General features: G+C 36.6%; 1 protein-coding gene across 1 annotated transcript in view; it reads right to left on the bottom strand.

Moving 5' to 3' along the window:
* The window catches only part of IL1RAPL1 (interleukin 1 receptor accessory protein like 1), a 773,158-nt gene that overhangs the window by 168,082 nt on the left and 584,939 nt on the right, over window positions 1-20,137 (bottom strand). Inside the window, exon 6 of the mRNA XM_013961862.2 lies at window positions 6,943-7,017. Within this exon, the coding sequence (XP_013817316.1) occupies window positions 6,943-7,017 (75 nt within the window). The remainder of the gene's footprint in view (window positions 1-6,942; window positions 7,018-20,137) is intronic.

The raw sequence follows: 20,137 nt of genomic DNA, 5'->3' as shown, positions 1-20,137 counted from the left end.
TCCTGTACATGATTTTCTTAAGTAACTGTTTTACACTTTGAGGTCTGTTTCTGCAGGAAAAAATTATTAAAGACACTTGTTTTTTTTGCCAGATGCTGAAAACATGCATGTTCTTCATCCATTTATACCACATTTGAGTATTCTTGAACCAGTCTGCAGCTAAACCATTAACTGCACAAGTGAGTCTTTATTCAAAGCTTTTTGGATTGAATGCACTACTATTTGACAAGATGAGTCCATTAAACTGAACTTTATCTCAGAAAGTTGTGATATGGAATTAAAAATTTTCAGAACAGTGAGGCTAGGAATTATTCAATGAAAACTTTTCTTTAAAAATATTAATTTGTTGAAAATTAACTTTTTGCAATAAGGAGAAAAGATGAAACTTCTTTTGACGTTGTTAAAAAAACCCTAGTATTATTCTGAAAGAAAAAAAAAAACAGTTCTCAGGTAAAAATTACATTGTATGTGTGAAACAAATTTTGAATTTACAGTTCTGAATATTCACACCTGAATTTTTGTTGCCCATATTATATTTTCATAATCATAGAATATAACAAAGAACCAAAGTGCCCAATTAAATCAGATGGTTGAAAACATTGACTATTACCAGGGTCAGTGCTATTATACTCAAGCTACACACTACAAATTATCTACAGATATAATTTGGAAATATTTTCAGAAATTATATGTAAATAAACCCACTTTTTCAAAATTCAGTTGGAACAGATACAATTCTGTAAAGTAGTAAGTCGATTCAATTCTCCCTCCTATGCCTACCCATCAAATCATCACCGATGACAAGATAGAGTCTTTCAATGGATTAATTATGGGGAATCTAGAGTTATCCACCTGCTATGTGACTACAGCAGTTGGGATTTCTAGACTGTGTTCATGTTTCTCTTGAATAGTACTAAGCAACACAGATCTTGCCTATCTTCCAAGAGCAGATCACATTCAGACTAGCACAGCCAAGGCAACAAATACATTTGCTGTAACTTGTTAAATACTATTTCAATGCTAAAGTCTCTTTAAATCTGTAACTAATTAGTTAGGGAATCCTTTCCTGTTCTGATACAGGAAAAACTATCTGAAAACATACAATAGATTTTTAAAACCTGTGCTGTTCTTGGAGCTCTGATTTTAGGGTTTAAGCAAAAGTAACAGTATGGAATTGGAGGGACAAACATGACCTGTCTTCACTTTCTGCATATTGATGATCACTCCAATTACACTGGCATGTCTTTCTCATGGACAACAAGAAATTGAAACAAAAGAAAAATTCTCTTGCTTTTTGGATCCAGTAATTTCATTACAGAATAAAAGAATAATTCCTCTATCTTTTCTTCTCAGTTATTCAGGACACATGTTTGTTCAGAGTTTGAGATTCAGAACTGAAAGCAGAACAGGAGAAGGTATCACCTGAGAAAAGACTCCTAAACTTGGGGACGATCTGCCTTTCCCACTCTGTGATGGGACTGGATTAATAGTGAAGGGGGCAGCTCTCCACCAAACGGTAGTGATATTTATCGGAAGTCTGACCTGCTGCCAATAAATTATTGCTGGATGTTTCCTACCAACATTATCTAACAGCTGATGGCGTAGCTAAACTCTCTTCTTAAGCTCTTACCACTCTGTATTTGGGCAGAGTTTGCACAGATATACATTTTAAAGAGGAATCAAATGAGGGAGATGCTAGTCTCTCTTAATGTAAAGGGTGCTAGTGAGGCAGTAAGGGTGCCCCAGCACCAGACTGCTGAGACCCAGTTCGCAGCCCAAAGTCTGAACGTCTGGGCTGAGAGGAAAATCACACACTGGCTCCACACTGTGAATGGTACCAGTGGTTGGAGGCAATGCTTTACCTTTGACTTTGCAAGGGCCAGTGTCTGTCCCAGGCCTTCATTTAATGGGTACATCCTAGTTAGCAGCGTGTGCTGCCACACCGAAACAGTGTGGAAAGGGTTGGGGTTTTCTTCCTCAGAAAATATCGTTTCAGTTTAAAGAACACTGGTGTAATTAAGAAAGATAAGCTTAAAAATAGATATATGATCATGAAAAAGATTCTGTTCCTGTTAAGGAGTCAATATGGCATTCAGATGAATTGTACAGAGATAAGAAATAATTTTAGATACTCTTTCAGTTTAATTTTCAGACAGACTAGAGACACAGATTGCTAGTTAATTCATATCACTTTAGTTAATTTATTTACACAGCTACTGATTAGGCTAGTTAAGGAGTGCTTTCATCATTAGCAAGGTCAATTTGTGCGGAAGATTTTTATAAAAATATGGTGTTATAAAAGACTAGTATTCTCCTCTCCCTGAAGACTTACCTCTTGGAATTCTTTCTATCTTTCATTTAGAAACAATAAATAAAAGGAGTTTTAGTGACTTTTTTCATTGATATGTGTGGGGGAGGGGGATAAATAATAAGCAAGTCCCAATTCATCAGGTAGTATTATTATATTAGTATTATTATATTAGTATATTATTGAAAAAATGTCCTAAAGACAAATAAGAAAAAAACCTGTCCTGCATATTTGGTTCAAAAGTGTAATTTTTTAGTGTTGGATGGAATTCATGCACTTCAGATGACAGTGAAAATGTTTGGGTCCCTATGCAAACTTCTTTCTTAGGTCCACTCATACAGTGCTCAGATTCTTTCCTTCCTTTTTTCCCTTTCTCTGACATCAAGACCATCTAAAAATAATGCAGCAATTGTTTTTTTTTTTCTAGGAGAATTTTGGCATTTCAAATTACAGCCTTGTGCAGAATCAGGAAATGGAAAATGCTGTATTGAAAAATGGGGAGGACAGAGGCTAACTAACTTGTGAGATGTCTAAAATCATTATTTAGTGGTGTTTTATTCAAATCCAGTACTGTCTGGTGTGGAGATGCACCTGTCTTCTTTCGGAACATAAAGATAAACCAACTGGATAATAAAACTAGATTTTCTAGAATCAGATTGAAAGTATGCTTCCTCTTTCCTTGAGGAAGTAAGCATATTTTACAGCGCCAGTGAGAAATCTGCTGTTCCCTGATAGACAGGTGAAATTGAAAAGACTCAAAATTTGCCAATATAGAAAACCAGAACAGAATTTATACATATATACATACATATATATATATACACACACACATATAGATATAAACATCTACATGAGCCTAGAATTAAAAAGAAACAATCAGTTATCTGAAATATAGGATTTTTTATATATAAGAAACAATGTCAATTAATTCACTTCTGAATGATGCCTGAACTGAATTCATTTCTGAGGCCTGAACTCAAAGGTTCTTACTTTTATTATTTTTAAAAGGAATTTTAACCTTAGCAGAGATTCTTTCATTTGATTTTGGTAGTGTGCTGGGGGTAAGAGAAGAATATCACGAGAGACAGTTCCTTATTTTTTATGTTGTTCTCCATTACTTGTGCCTTGCCAGTCAATAGTTATCCCCTACTTGTGGAGACTTTTCTCCTTGCCTTAACATGTTGCTGCCAGCCCACAGCATGGCTCAGTGCTAAGTGGGAAACACTGCTCATCCTCTGACAGTTCCAAGCTTGTTGCAGGTTGCATGCTTTTGAAGAGTATGTTCAACATATTTTATTTGGAGTCATTGTTTTCAGAGAAGCAGTTTATACTGAACTTGCCAGAGCTACTCAAGAACTCTTAGTAGGAGAAAAGCTTTTAAAAAAACAGTATTTTTACTCTTGCAACAGAATTATCGATTACAAAATTGGGAGTGAAGTTACAAATGAAAAAGATTCAGTGCAGATCAGAATATGTTGGGCACTAAGCTTTCTTTCTCCATGTAGGATTTCTTGCCTCATGCTTTGGCTGTAGGAGCTCACACTTAAGAGAATTCTTCCAGAAATGAATTCCTTCTTCAATTTCTTTCCTGCACTTCTACTTGGAAACTTTCTGGTTAATATTTAATGTGATAAAAAGAAATTTCTAACGAGGTCTCAAAAATTCCCATGACTCTGTAAGGCTGCTAACCACACTTTAGCCATATTTAACACTCTCCCAAATATCAAGTGAATAGTGCAACAACTTTCTCACAACGAAGATGCATAGCTTTAGCTTCATGGGAGTCTTTAGGTTCATAGGATCAAGGAGTGCAGATCTTCCAGCTCTGGTTTGTTTCCTTGCATCTTAGAAAGTCAAACCACAGCTGTTAGCGCATACCGTAACATTTCATTAGTCACCCATTAGAGAAACTCCTCCCCATACGTGCAGTCACTTCTTGGTCTGCTGGTGTTTTACAGAAGCCATGCAACACAGTAATACAGCAGAACTGTGGTTCCATGACATTAATTTTAAATGCTGCTGTATAGAAGAGACCAAAATGTCTCAGCAATAAATGTCAGGCATCTCGATCTCTTTTTGAATCACTGGCAGTAATCAGACAGGCCTGGAGTCATCCCACCTTGATTTAGACGCTTTGTGGAAGTACCTTAGTTTAAGAACGGAACTCCAGAGGCTCCTTCAGCAGCAAATACACTGGGATTACTGAGCTCTTTCCCTAAGGAGTGCCCACCAGCATTCTTAAACAGCCTGCCAGCTCAGGACCATTCTGGAGTAAACCATCGCTATTAATGTTCCAGCACACCATGCCCAGCTGCACAAGGGCACGCATTCCTGTACATTATGTATACACTCCCAGTGTATACATACTGCCCAAATACTCATACCCTGCCTTCATGTCCAGTTCAAGGTGAAGGACTGCAGCCAGGTGAGAAGCACAGAAGAATTGGGGGACATACCAGCTCTACGCCTCATGGACTGCTGAGCTGCTGAGTTAAAACCCAGACTACCTCAAGCTCCTTGCTCTTCCTTTTGTGTGCCACTCACTCCTCCAGCCTTATTTGTTTCCCGAATAAAAGACAAACACACCACCCCAAACACATTCTGGAGGACAAACATCTGTTTTCCAGTAGTGTCTAGGCCAGTCTGGAACATCTGACCGCCCCAAGCCTCAGGTGGGCAGGCGGCTGCTAGCTTATGTAACTACCTAAGGTTTGGCTAAGTGAATCTGAACTTTATTCCAATGTCAAAACATTTTGTATTTTTTTAGGATATGAACTGGCCCATTGAAAACAATGATATAATTCCTCAATGAAAGCAAAATACAGGCCTTTCAAACAGTATCTAGCAGGATCAAAACCTTAAATCTAAACAGAGAGGTCCAAAACAATTTTCATGTCAGAAGTTATCAATTTTTCACACTTGCTCCAGCTCTAACAGGCTTTTCCACAGACTTTTAAGCAATAAATTAATACATTCTTGTAGCTTCCTGATAGAAGGTAAAGTATTACAGCTTCACACTCTTTTATGGTCAGTCCTTCCAATATGTATCTGAAGCTGACATTTTCAAGTGAATACTTTCACATTCATCAGTAGCTATTTAGCCTTCTTAAAAAGTGTCTTTTCCATAACCATGCATTTCTCAAATTATTCATTCTATTTCTTAGAACTGAGAAGTCAAAGATATGATTAATCCTAAATATCATACAGAAAAACCCTCTAGATAGCCACTAAGAATTACACTCTTTTTAAATTAGTCTCATCAATACAGTATATTTAGGCAAGACAATGGCCCAAAAAGGCTCTGCATTTTTTTCCAAAAAATATTTCAGTAAGCAACATTAGTTAGGAAAAAAATGTGCAGAGTCATTTCTCATTATGTTCCTTAGGTTTGTATGTGAATGAAAAGAAAAATCATCTAGGAATGTCATACAGGAGAAGTTTTTTGATTTGCTATATCGAAACAACACCTTCAAAACAAAATAAACTAGTTCTATAAGGAAATTTATTTACATCTACTCTTCTTTATGTAACTGTTTCAGAAAATATGTGTATCAACATCTCAGAACATTATCTGAATAACTACAATTACTTTATGTAATATTTTATGATATCAAAACAAAGATGAATTACACGATGATCATTACTCGATATAGGCTGGCAAGAACCACAAAATGCTCTGCCAATGGCTGTAATACCTCATTTGCAAGATTTCTGCTTTTCCTGGTGTTGTGCAGCAGAATCTCCTGGGTTTTGCTTTTTTTTTCTATATTGCAAAGGTTTGGTTGAGATTTAGACTGAACCACCAAATTTGTTTCCATTTGTTTCCGTAGCTAACATGCTAGAAGATCTATCAATCGGTTACAGTATGGACACCAAAGCATAATTCCAGTGTAACCTACCCAGGATTGATTCTTACAAGTTGCCCTCTGTGTCAAGCTGCAAAGGAGATGGATTGTTACATCCTGCAAGCTGTAGTAAGTCATTCACTTAGCTGTGGAGCCTTAATTCCCTGTACAGTAGTAGGAGACCAAAGTGACAAAACATAGCCACCATCCACTAAGCTGAAAAAAGTGAAAAGGTTTCTTCATGACCGAATTTCTCTCCACTCATTGTCACAAAGACTACACCCCTCAGATAATTGTACATTCAAAATAATCACATACTATTATGTGTTTTCTCACTGTCTCCCAGTAGGTTTTAGACCAGTACAACTTTTACAATTACAGAATATTTTTGCAATTCTATAGATAATCGCCAAAGCAAAGAAGTCTTTCAGGCAAAATTTAAACTGCAAAATCACAGTAAGTCTTAAATAAACAGTGAATTTTAAGTACAGAAAAGTTTTTTTTTAAATAAAAAAAGCTCAGGTACACATATATGTATAAAACTTCAGCAAACTTGAATAATTATCAGTAATATTCAAGACCTTATCATTTAGTATTAATTACTACAAATTAATCATGAGCAACACTCTCCTAGATGGCATATTATACAGCTCTGCATTTAAACAAGGTGTGTTTTAATGTCTTTTCAATGAAAATATTAACGTTGCCATATCATCATATTAGCATCACACATTAGTACACAAAATATCTTCATATAATTTGAGTAGAAATTATGTGTTTGCTACTTACCTAACTGGGTCTCCTGAACTGTTAGCTTACTCTCCAAAGGGTGTAAAAGCTTTGGTGGTTTATCTGTTAGTGGTGCTAGAAAAGAAAGAAATTCAAACATGTAGTTTTCTGATTACCATTGTGTAGAATATTACCTGATTTTACATATATTGTCTCAGAAAGTTTTTGATTTTTCTTTTGTTTAACTAATGTTCATACCTTTGGTAGCTGTCTATTTTTTTAAATTAGAGAGTAAATATAGCTCCAAAATTTAGAATATTTCATATAATGAGATATTGGAGGCAGTTGTGTTGAAAGTCATTTCTTTAAACCCTCACAAAAAAAACCTGTAATAACGTCTTTACAATTGTGTGTTTTCATAAACCTTAGCCAGCATTGTAACATTTGTTATAATATTAACTAAATAATTCACCTTACCTTTTTATGAGATACATTCATTAACAGACAAATAATTTAAATAAACTAAGTTACTGTAAAATTATTCTGAACATTTGATGAACATTTTATTTAAAAAGATTTTCCCACCACTGAATCTTTTGAAGCTAGGGTAACAGAAGAAGGGTTAGTTTTCAAAATCCAAGGGATGGATGTAGTGAAACAGTGTCAAGACTCCTAATAAAATGATTTCTCTCGTTCTGTTAATCTACCCTAAAAAAATTTTTAGTAAAATTATGCAAACTATGGAATAAGAACGGCACTTGTAATGGTCCAAGAACTTTGTCGAGGTGCTGACAGGAACCTATTGAAGCATGTTCAAACCAAGCAGCTAGTGTAGTCATTCTACTAGATTCATCATCTGTATACTTAATTCATAAAAGTGACTGATTATTACTACTTTTGTTGCTGTTAGTAAGCCTACTCTTCACTGATCTCTGACAGATAAGTACATGAGGTATGAAAAGAAGAACATTCATTTTTTTTCTTCAAAATGATTAGGAAGTGCTCATGGGAGAGCTCCAACTTTTGTAGTCACCTAGAACATTCGGATGTTTTGCTTTTCAACATTAATTCATATTTAAGTCTTTAACGCTGATTATGGGCTGTCAGAGATTTAAAGTACATTTGACATTTTTATATAACTCTATACTGTTTGCTCCCTCCAACTTGTCAAAATCACTGTTCCCTTCCTTACTGACACACACACATCCACATGTGTATGGGATTAATCTACTAAAGGTACTCATTTCTTGTCGTCTGAATTGCAAGAGAGATTTAGCTGCTTTAGCAGCTTTTTAGCTGCAAAGAGAATTATCAGTGCCCTTTGAAATCTACAGTATTAATTTTAACACTGCAGCAAGTACAGAAGGGATTCATTATTAACTCAAATGTTTCTGCTTTAAAGAGATTTTCATTTACCTGATGCGAGCGTAAACCCACGCAAGTGGGATCTGGGATATTGACCCATCAGTGCTAGGGCTGAATCAAAAAATCTCTTCAGAGACGGCAAAGAACTGGAGTTATTCCACAGCCCCTCTTTCAGTTCATTCTTCCAGCAACAGATTCTGCTTTCCACAGGAAAGCATTCTGCACCATAGACTGCAGAGAGAGCCCAGCTGTGAAAGACTTTTAGGCAACATCACTGGATTTTGTATTACTTTTCTTTACACTGATTTGAATGCTTTTTAGCTTTCTCTCTCTCTCTCTCTCTCTCTCTCTTTTTTTTTTTTTAATTTCTTGGGGGCTAAAGTGGGTGGGAGGAAAAAAGATTTAAATTGCTGGGATATGGTTTTTCTTAAACTGCAAAATTAGTCATTCCCATTTCTTAACTTCTCTGTAAAGGCTCATAATTAATCAGCACATTGCCATTTTATAAAAATCATCCACTATGAATTTAAATTTAGTTTTGCAGTTCTGTCATTCTCAATTACCATTCATCAGATAATGTTTTCTGAGTCACTGTTGTTCTAAATCTGTTTTAAGACTCTTCAAAGCAAACAAAGTTCTTTCATTGTAAGTAAAGATATAGTAACTGGTAGTGTGAATCTGAACACAGTAAACGAGTAGATTAGAAAACAGTATATATATTTTTTTCTTTATGCAAAGACCTACATTAATTTTGTGGTCCTATACCTCAGGTCCCTAAGAGGCTTCCTACTTTTAAATCAATAGGCAGTAAGACATTAATACTAGTACTACATAGGTAAATCACACATAAACAGCAATATGAAGTTATTATATAATTTTTGCCCAATAAAATTTTCATGTAACTTCTGAGGTTCAACTCTTCAATAGAGAATTTAGCAGAGAAAGTGTGACTGAAAGTAATAAATAAGACCTGTAACTGATATATTAAGCTCACAGGATCACGTAGGCTGGAAGGCACCTCTGGAGGCCATTTGGTCCCACCTCCTGCTCAAAGCAGGTCCAGTTAGAGCAGGCTGTTCAGGACTTTGTCCAGTCAAGTTTTTAATACCTCCATGGACGGAGATTTCACAACTTCTCTGGGAAACCTGTTGCAGTGTTTGATCACCCTCATGGTGAAAAACCTTTTCCTAATATCTAATCAAAATTTCCCATGTTTCAGCTTGTGTCTGCTGCCTCTCATCTTTCCACAGGGCATCTCTGAGAAGAGTCTGGATCCATCTTCTCTACAAACCTCTCATTAGGTAGTTGTAGACAGCAATAAGGTCTCCTCGAGCCCTCTCTTCCCCAGGCTGAGCTAGCCCAGGTCTCTCAGCCTCTCCTCATACATCAAATGCTCCAACCCCCTGACCACCTTGGTGGCCTGTGCTGGACTCAGTCCACCATGTCAATGTCCTTCTGGTTCACTGGGGAGACCAAAATTGGACACAACACTTCAGATGCCAAACTGCATTCTCACAGGTGCCAAACACAGGTGAAAGATCACCCTCCTGGACCTGCTAGCTATGTTCTCACTAAGATAGTACAGTTGTGCAGTTGGCCCTTGCTGACTCATGCTCAACCTACTGTCCACCAGGTTCCTTTCTGCAAAGTTTTTTCCTATCCAGTCGGCCCCAGCCTGTACTACTGCACACAGTTATTCCACTCTGTGTGCAGGACTTAGCATTTGCCCCATGACCCTCAGTCCATTTCTCCAGCCTGTCAAGGTCCCACAAATAGCCACCCTGCCCTCCAGCATGTCACACATTCCCCTCATTTTGCTGAGAGTGCACTCCATCCCATGATCTAGGGGACAGAGTATAAAAAAAGCTATAAACAACATTAAAACAAAGATACACCACAGGTTAGGGTTAAATGTATTGTATACCTACTTTAAGGTGATATTTGCCAACATTTGCAATAAGGAAGAATTCCAATGAATTAATATTTTAAAGGATAATCATAAGACAATGCAATGGTAAGGTCTCTGTCTTGGGGCAAATATCAGCATTTCAATGTTGCATTCCACATAGATGTCTGCTAACCTAATATCGTTGTAGGCATCTCTATACTACAGGCAATCACATCTCCTAGATTCAACTTCTTCAAAATGCTGGAAAAATGAAAGCATCCCTAGGTATTCTGCATTCCAAAATTTTAGACCATAGGAAAATACTGTGATTGGGAGTACTATAGGCAAGAAAAATCATTTCAACAGCTTTGTTTAATTGTAATATCTATCTACATACCTCTAACAAACATTTAAAGATGAATTGCTCAATCAACAACACATTAAGTACCTGTTATTTTATTTATTAGCCTGCAAATATATGCATGCTTTCCTGGTAATTGATCTACATGGACTGAGGCAGAGCTGAGTTGTTCTCCAGCTGCCTCCCTCCCTTTCAAGTTTACACTCTCTACAGACAATAACATTCATGGGCAGCAATCCTAATTTAGTTTAGAAGCTTTCAAAACTTTCTGCAGTCCTAGTTTACTTTAGAAGCTCTGAAGTAGACCTATGTGTCTCCTATAAGCTGTTTCTTATCCTTCAAACCATGGAATACAGACTCTTAACCTGGTTAAGTCATCATGCAACAGGCTAATAAAAATTTTAACACAATTTTCAGATAGATATGTTGAGGTCCTGGTATCTAGTAATTTGAACAGCAAAACTAGAATTCAATCCTTTCTTCCCACCCTTTTACTAAATAGCAAGAACTGACTAAAAACTACAACACTCAGAACTATAGTTCGTCTCTTAAGTTAAATACTTTATATTCTTTTTTATGAATAGATGTGAGAAGGTAATAATTTTCATGTCCTACAAAAACATCCATGATTCCAAAGCTCTTTCTGCTCTGTAATGTATGGGAAGACTCAGAATTCTGTTGAAAGTTTTAAAAAATAAAGAGAGGGTCCTCTGTCCCCTAGGTAATTATTGACATGGTTGTCATGCAGAAGGAACAAACGGTGTTCAAATTACTATTCTTAGCAATGGGGTTCTCAAGTTTCTTGGCAAGAAACTTCTGGATATTGTATACTGACACATGGGTTCACATTCTTTTTCTCTTTCTCTTTCTCTTTCTTTCTCTTATTTTTCTTTCTCTTTCTCTTCCATTTCTTTCTTTCTCTCTTTTTCTCTTTCTCTTTCTCTTCCATTGTCTCCCTTGCTCTTTCTCTCTTTCTTTCTTTTTCAGTTAAGACTTAAGAATCTTATTCCAGCCAAAGTTAACCAAAACTGGTGTGTTGCCCTCAAAAAATTGAATTTTGGCAAGTCAACTTCTTGCAAAGAAAAGCTGTTGAGTCTCAAAATCAAATTTACCACCCATCCAATGCTTGATTTCTGAACCATCTCTGCTGAACTCTTTTCCTAGTATCTAATCAACGGGCTTACTGTTATATCATAACAAAACACAAATAGTTTTGCCTATCAACTCTTCAAACAAATCTGTATCTTACCTGCTCTTCATTTAAAAAAATAACTAAATTAGTAAAAAAGAAAAAAGAATCATCACTGAAGTAACTGATTCTTAACTTGTTATAAAATTAATATTTAACTTTAGAGGTATCATCCAACTGCAGGCACTGAGATCCTGTCTGCAGAGAAAGCGTCTAAATTCACTTTTCATATCTATCAGATTGAATGCATTTTTAAAACATATTGAACAATTTGTCTTGCGGTGATAAAACTGAGAGCCACCACAATCAGTCACCCAAGTGGAAACTAGCCAGAAGATAATATTTTTACATCAGCCACCTACTCCTCTTTCTAAGCTGCAGCTTTAACTTCAGATGCTTAAGGTCACATGATACATACATTTGCTCGATGAGAACTGACTCTGCTCCAAAGAGGCTCAAAAGAGAAAAAATAAATGATGCTATTTGAAGAGACCAGCCACCTGTTAGAAATTAATATACCTAATGAAGAAAATATTAAACCAAACTATGCATCAAAATACTGTGAATCTGGTCCTCAAAAAATGAAATTGCCTCAAAACCCAGGCTTTTTAATAGAAAAAGAATGATTCCAAAGATCTATATTTAATTCTGTTTTACAAAGTGATGAGTGTACTCAAACTCTTTCTTTGAAATTGTAATGACTACATATAGCCTTTTTAAAAATCACTGAGGAAATCTTTATATAAATTATTTGATTTCAAATGCTGAAGCTCTAAGCTGAGTACTAAACATTGCAAAAGCTACGACAATTTAAGTTTTGCCTGCACTGAATGATGGCTGACACTGGAAGTGGTAAAATAAAGCAAACCTTTGAGCTATACTTAGAATGCATTTGCACGGCCCTCCCTACAGTGTTTGCAGTGATTCCTGCATGGCTACAAAACAAAAGTCAAAGAGAAGGTTACTGTTAACAACAGCTGCCTTACGTAGTCATTTTGAGTTTTCTGTACTTTAAAAAAATTTCTTGTTCTGCTGTCTTATTGAAGTAAAACTTATTTTTTGAGGACGAAAATCCTTCTGATCTTTTTGAGGTGTGAGGTAATACAATGAGCTCAAACCTTCCCATGTTCATGAACTCAAGTCTGTTTTTCAAAAAAATGACTGTCCTGTAAGATATTACAACTGCAGTACAGGGTTAAATAGAAAATAATTCAGTACTATGCCAAGGCAAAACATTCCTACTCTTTGAAATCAAAAGATACCAGAAAGACTTGGTTCTTTTCTTGGAATCCACACTGTTTCTTTGAATTCAGCCCTCCGTTCCAAAAGAGCCCCTATCTTTTCTTCTTTAGAAATGAAGAGAATTCCTCTTTACTATTTACTTTCCTACTGATTTTCTGAGCCTGGGTTTCTTTCTGTCCTCTCTTCATTCTGCTACTGTTGGCATGTACAAGTGGCCTCAGGGAGAAAGCACTGCCAGCCGAAAGGGGATATTCGGGCTGATTTTTACACAGCTAAAACTCCAAACACGCTTTGGCAAAGTGCCTGCAACTGAGAAGACGCGTGCTCCAGCTGCCCAAAGAAATGGCCAGCATGTGGCCATGAAACAAGTAAGGTATGCCTGGCTTCTAACCACAGCATTAACTGCAAACATTTAGCCAAGCCTTGTTGAGCGTGATAACCTCACACCAAGAGCAGAGGAGAAGATTTTAAAGGAGATTAAAATAATACATTTGGTTTTTAGATTACCATGCTAAAATGTCCACTTTGTGAAAGTGTTCATAAGATGAAGTACTATCAATGATACCTCTGATTCCCTCAATGAAAAGCCATCATTTATGAAAAGCTACCATAGATGGCAATATTTAGCAATCACAAGTAATTATAGAACAGGAGGAAAAACTATAACATTTCAGATGATAACTTCAGTACCTTGGAAAATACTGGTTTATGGGTTTTTTTGTGTTTTTTTGATTTTTTTTCCCCAGTAGTGATGTCTGTAAAAGAAAGAATATAGTAGCAGTAGTCTATAGCAGGTTGCAATAATACTAATTGTGTGCAGTCTAAGCCTGCAGGCTTCAAACATTAATATACAGTTACTGTCCAGGTGAATGTTACTGTTGAGATCTCTGAGACTCCTCAGAGCATTTGTAAGTATGTGAAGGATAAACGTAAATAATGCAATATAAGGCTTCTTATTTTTCCCGAGATATGGTAAGCCTATAGCCTTACGAGTTCAGATACACCACAAGAGAAATTATTGTCTTTTTTAAAATACACATATGACAAGGTCTTTCATAAAAAGAAAATTCTTTCTACCTGCTTGAAACTTCTAATAAGCTTAAATTTCATTTCTCAATTACAATCAGATTAGTTTTCATTCACAAGGGCATCATTTACAATCGTATATACCATGAAAGGCACAGCATCCCTACAGGAGTGTTATGTCTCAATCCTGGTTATATCCTGAATCAAGCAGTTCAAACTGAGGGCAGACACATATAAGGATACTAAAGATATGTGCATGAAGCCATAGGCAGACGATCATAAATGAGCTGCCTAACGTGACTTAGTTATCTCTGTGACTGGTTGAAGAGCCACTTTTATCTGCAAGAATGTTCCCATAAATCTTGCAGTCAGAGACAAAAATTCTGCCTCAACTTTCAGTTTATGTCTTTCTCATTGTCTTCTCCTTACCACATACTAAAAAAACCAACCTTAGTGATATGGGCATACAAATGATAACATTCTTTATTTCTTATACTTAATCTCTTCTACCGATTTTTTTTCTGAAACTGAGGTTACAATCCTCAACTTTTTTATGTGAAAAAGTCTTCCTAAAATAACTATTGTAATGCTGTAAATAGAATATTAGCACTTCCTGTGAGAAACAGCAGAAGCAGATAAAATGTGAGCTAATAAAGATGTCATTATTATGCAAAAGTTTCAATGATGCTTACTGGGACAGGAAAAGACATTGCAAAAGCAAATCCTAGGAGAAGACATAAAGAATATTTCCAAGAATTTTTCTATAAGGTTTTAAGCTCCAGTGTTTAATGATGGGTTGAATACTGGAGGAAGACCAAATGCATGCAGCCACATGTTTCATTATCTCCTCATTTCTAATTGAAACTGATGTGACATTTGTGCTACCCCTATGACTTCAGAGAAGGTGCATATATTGCTCTTCTTTCTGCTAGTCTTCTTGAACACACAAGTCATTTCCCAGTGGTCTCCAAGAAAAAGGTTCAGATAATCAAAATGCTGTCATCACAGATGCTAATGTACTCTTGAAATACAAAAGAGCCTAAAAGTATATGTAGTTTAAACAGCTGAGTGAAATATCAGCCTAACATCTCTTCATTACAGATTTAGAATTTATATTTTGATCTTACAAAGGGGGAAGGAAGGAAAGAAGGAAGGAAGGAAGGAAGGAAGGCAGGCAGGCAGGCTTTTATCCTAAAATAGAGGCAGGATCCAAAAAAAAAAGAGAGATCCAAATTTTAAAGAAAAAGGGGTCAAAAGTGAGTATCCAAAATAAACTCTTTTCTCACTTTCATAAAGCTGATATACACTATAGCATGGTTTCTCTACAACACTAATCCCTAAAGCAAGATGATGGGGCTGAGATTTTCCATGCAGATCTATGAAAATGATCTCATGCAAAAGCCTGGCCTCCCTCTGCTTGGTCTGTTCAATTTGCCCTTTTGCTTACATCTAAGTGATACCAGATCTCCTGTAAAAACTGAGAAAAGGTTAAAATGATGGTTGCCACTTGTCCATAAACTAGTTTGTGATATATACCTGTGTGTTTAATTAAAATAAGTGCTTTTGTCAGCAGCAGATGAGGCCACACTTCCACTAGCACGTCCACCAGTAGATTCTCTGATGTCTAAGCTGAAACGTGAAGCTCACTACAATTTCTCTCAGCAAGAATTTTGTCTATTTCGTTCTGGCCTCTGAAGCCAAAATAGCCATCTCTCTTCCTGCCAGAGTGCCATGAATGGCTGCTTTTGGATAATCATTTTCATTTGCTTGAGGAGGACCCTCACACTGATGCATAGCTTACATTACAGGGCACTGTTATAAACTGTGGCAATGGGATCTCACATCTGCGCAGCCTCTGACTATTCCCTCTGCCCTTTTAGTGATGACATCAAGCAGCAATAAGCTGGGGACACCGTAGACCCCTACAACTGGTATCTTCTAGCATTCAAATACTGTATTCTTGGTTTGCTTTCCAGTTTCTTCTACAGTCTTATCCATACGGTGTTTTCCATAAAGCACCTTGTTTCTCTCTGGGGGTACTGCCTATTTTCATCATCACCAGTTTGTGAGAACTACGGGATTAAATAAATCTTGTTCACCTCAGTCAAACTGCATGTGCTATTGTTTCTATTACTGTTTCTATTCCAAGACAAATGAAAGGTTTGGGGTATATGTTTTCTAGCACTTTGTAAGTCTGCCAACCTATATTAATGATTATTAGAGGGGTCTATACAGACTATGACACTTACTGTAACCACTTCTGGGCCTATGTATTTGTCCAAACAAGTTAGAACCCATGAGGGTATTTTTATGCATCTATATCTATGTGTTATGTTATGTCTCTGTCGAGAAGAGTCTTCAGTGGTGTGTTGTATAAAACATGTATAAAGCTTGTGAAACAAATAGAAACATAGGCAGTGTTCTTAACAACTGGGGTACCCAAACAGATTATGTATTCATGAAGCAAAACAGAGATTTATATAGATCATGAAGTTTAGACGAACAAGTAAGAAAAACTAGATTCACACATCTCACATCAAGCAAGCGTCCTGCAACACACGCTATTATAATTTCTCTGCACATAGTCACTGATCCTCTTTTCACATCATTTCCCTTAGCCTATTTTGTTTTGTCTGTACGTTAAAATATGCAAAAAAGGTATCACAGAATTATGCTCTGTGTCTAGACCAAACACATTTTCTTTACAGCCTTAACAATTACTCTGCTATTCTTACTGTATGACTCCCAAAAAATCTCAGTTTAATAATAATTTTATTGTCCGATTAATCCTAGGTGCATACATTTTCTTATTCCACCTCACTTTTGCCCTTGCAAATTCAATTTTGGCATCCATTATTATATCGTTTCTTCATTTTTTTCACAATAACTCACATTTTCCCCAGAAATTAATCACTGGTTTCCATTTTTGGCCAATCTTCTTGTATACCTTGTCTCAGATTTAAATTCCAAACCAAAGTGACTAGAATGTACTTTCCCTCATTTAAATCCACTTATTGTAGGACACCAATTTTAGGAACTGAACAGTGATAGAGGTGGGAATATCTACCTGCCTTCCTTCTATTACTACTTCCTTTTTTTTAAGAGTTAGGGCAGATGGGTTTCAGAAATACTGTAGCTCATGACCTTTGCATGCAAATTCTAGATGCTTAGTTTTTCATAATTAAATCTTTCTGCCGATAATGCTGACATTTCAGATTCAGATTTCTGAGACTGTAAGGAGGCACTGTAAAGGGAATAGAGCCCTATGGACCCTGACCACTCCCACCCTTTCTGAGAGCTGACGTTTAAAGGCTCTGCAATTAAAGTTTTTACATATTGCATAGAGTTTCCTCCTTCAGGATTTGCAGTCAACCTTTTAATTCTGTTGCTCTACGTCAATATTATCTCATTTAAAAGACGACTTATTTTCATTCCCTCTGTTATGGATCTGCACATGTCTTTCACTTGTTCTCTAGGTTAGTTGCAGTGATTTAGCCTTCTGAATTTGTCTTTGCTCTGCTAGAAATTTGGACATAAGACCATTTCTTGTGGCATAAAAACTAAGCAAGAAAATCCTTGATTTTTACTTTTGTGAATAGTTTGGGGGGCTTTTTTTGTGCTTTTTATACTTTGCATAGAGTGCAGACTAACTTTTCTGTTCCCTCAGGCAGCTTTTTTAAATCTGCTCCAATCACGTGAGCTCTTTGCTTTTTAAGTTGGGAGAGCCTGGACTGGAAGAAAGCAAATGTCACCCCTATCTTCAAGAAGACTAAGAAGGAGGATCCAGGGAACTCCAAGCCAGTTAGCTTTACCTCAATCCCTGGGAAGGTGATTGAGCAAATAATCCTGGAAAACAATTTCAAACACATGTAGGACAAGAAGGTGACTGGGAATAGTCAGCATGGATTCACAAAGGGGAAATTGTGCTCAACCACCCTGACAGCCTTCTGTGATGAGATGACTGGCTTGGTGGATGTAGTGCTGTATGTGCTGTTTACCTTGACTTCAGCAAAGCTTTTGACACTGTCTCCCATAGCATCCTCATAGACAAGCTGGTGAAATATGGGCTAGTTAAATGGTCGGGGGGGGGGGGGCACCATGCCTTGCAAATCACCCTGAGCAACTCTACACTTAATCAAACAGATGTTCTGCCTGGTTCTACGCTGTGTGTATGGACCCCCGTGTTGTAACAGCAGACACACAGTCACAGGGGACTTTAGACTTGCATAATCTTTATACAAACCTTGTCTGAAGTCTAAGCCCTCAAGTACTAGTTTCCACAGCTTTTCTGTTTTACAAGATGGTTGTAGGAAAACAAGGTCACATTAAAAGAAAAAGAGTTACTACAGTCCCTCTAAAGGGGTGGGGGGGGGGAACATGCCTGGAACGAGTAATACCAGTCATTTATTGCCCATTTGAATTGTCAAGCCTTAAATAAAGCTTGCTATACAAACTCAGTATGGCAAATGTTATATCAGCCCATATCCTACTGCTACTTGGCAACAAACAGAGATTAAACATCATAAGCATTTGATCTGCAGAAATGTTACCAGAGCGGGTGGCTACACAACCATAATTTAATGCTCTATGCATAAAAAAACTACTTGTAATACGTATATAAACGATGCACATTTACATACTAAAATCTCTGAAAAGCAAGCTCCAAAACCTGAAAATGTTACTGGAAATAATTCTGATGCATAAAATAATTTAAAAATAACCCAATTCCACCTCTTCTAAACACAAACAAGTTGATAAAAAGCAACCTTGCTAGCAAACAGGGAAGATTACACTGGATTGTTTCTTTTTCAGATTCTGTAACTGGGAAGCAACGCCATGCTTCTATCTCTTTAGTTACCATTTTGTTTAAAGAAACCACCTCTTGCTTTTCTTCAGAAACAGAGAACAGAGGTTGGACAAAGTTCATTCTATGAAATAAGGAAAACACCTATTAGATCATCTGTATGTTAATTTATATGCATGTTTTCTTTGGCAAGAAATCTATACCACCCTATTTCTTTGCAGGATTTACAGCATCATAAATTTACAACAAGTCTCGTGATTGCTGTTAGGCAGCTTGCTCTATAAGCAAATGGGAAATTTAGAAAGAATATCTCTTAGGCTAGAGGAAGTAGAAGTGGAATTGGAAGTCTTCTTTGCCTCAGTTTTCTACAAACCCATTATTTCTTCAGAACATTAGTAGGAATTTCTAATGGAATGTACAGATCGGTCACACAGAAAAGTAAGGGTTAGTCAAGAACTTTCTATTAATTAATATTTTCAATAGGAAATATTATTTGAAAAAAACCTGCATTTCCACAAGAAATTTCTATTTTTCTTGACAGAAATATCCAGGGAAAAAAACATTTTGGGGGGGTTTCTTGGTTAAAATAGAAGTGTTCAGTTTGAATACAACATTTTGATTAAGGTCTCCTTGATACTGCTCCTTGTCTGCCTAGGTTTCTGCATCCTGGTTCTTGCGGTGCAAACACTTCTTGTCCTTCTACATGGACTGGGCTTTCTCACTAAACTTACCTCAAAGCAGATGGAATTGCAGTTTCTCTTAATAATAATGATACCACGTATGTTATTGGTCACATGGCATTGAAGAAACTGTCAGTCAGAGTCACTATTGCCATCTTTTGTATGCAATGTAAGCGGTCTGTCTGTCTGTCTCTTTGACTGAATTAGCATAGGAATGGAAATAGTGGGGCAGGAAGCTAGAACAATTCTCCTCACACATGGCAAACGTTAAAACAAATTAAAACAAAAAAATTAGGTTTAGGTTATGTTTTTTAAATTGTTTTAGGGGAGTAATATTATTTTTCTGTTTGAGTCAGGGCCAAAGTTAAGTGATCAAATTATTACAAAATCAGATTTCAGTTTTCAACAAGAAATAAAGTGCCCTGGTACCTAGGTTAGAATTTTTTAATACTTCTTGGAGTTTGTCTATAAGGCATTATTCAGTGTCATGCAGAAGTATCTTGAGACAGTTCAGTTAGAAAGACCACATTAGCAGACTATTGTATCTGGGCTGGAACACTCAAATTGAGAAGCCCAATAATCCATGCTAATGAGCGTGGGAAGAGTGCCCTGCTAATAAGGCTATGCCACTTCTAGTATATGAGCTAACTAAGTGCAACAGCACAATCCTACACCATGACATATCATTAGTAATTTAGGA

The sequence above is a fragment of the Apteryx mantelli genome, chromosome 1, assembly GCF_036417845.1.
Source record: "Apteryx mantelli isolate bAptMan1 chromosome 1, bAptMan1.hap1, whole genome shotgun sequence".
Taxonomy (NCBI): Eukaryota; Metazoa; Chordata; class Aves; order Apterygiformes; family Apterygidae; genus Apteryx; species Apteryx mantelli.
This window is presented reverse-complemented; position numbering and strand designations above follow the sequence as displayed.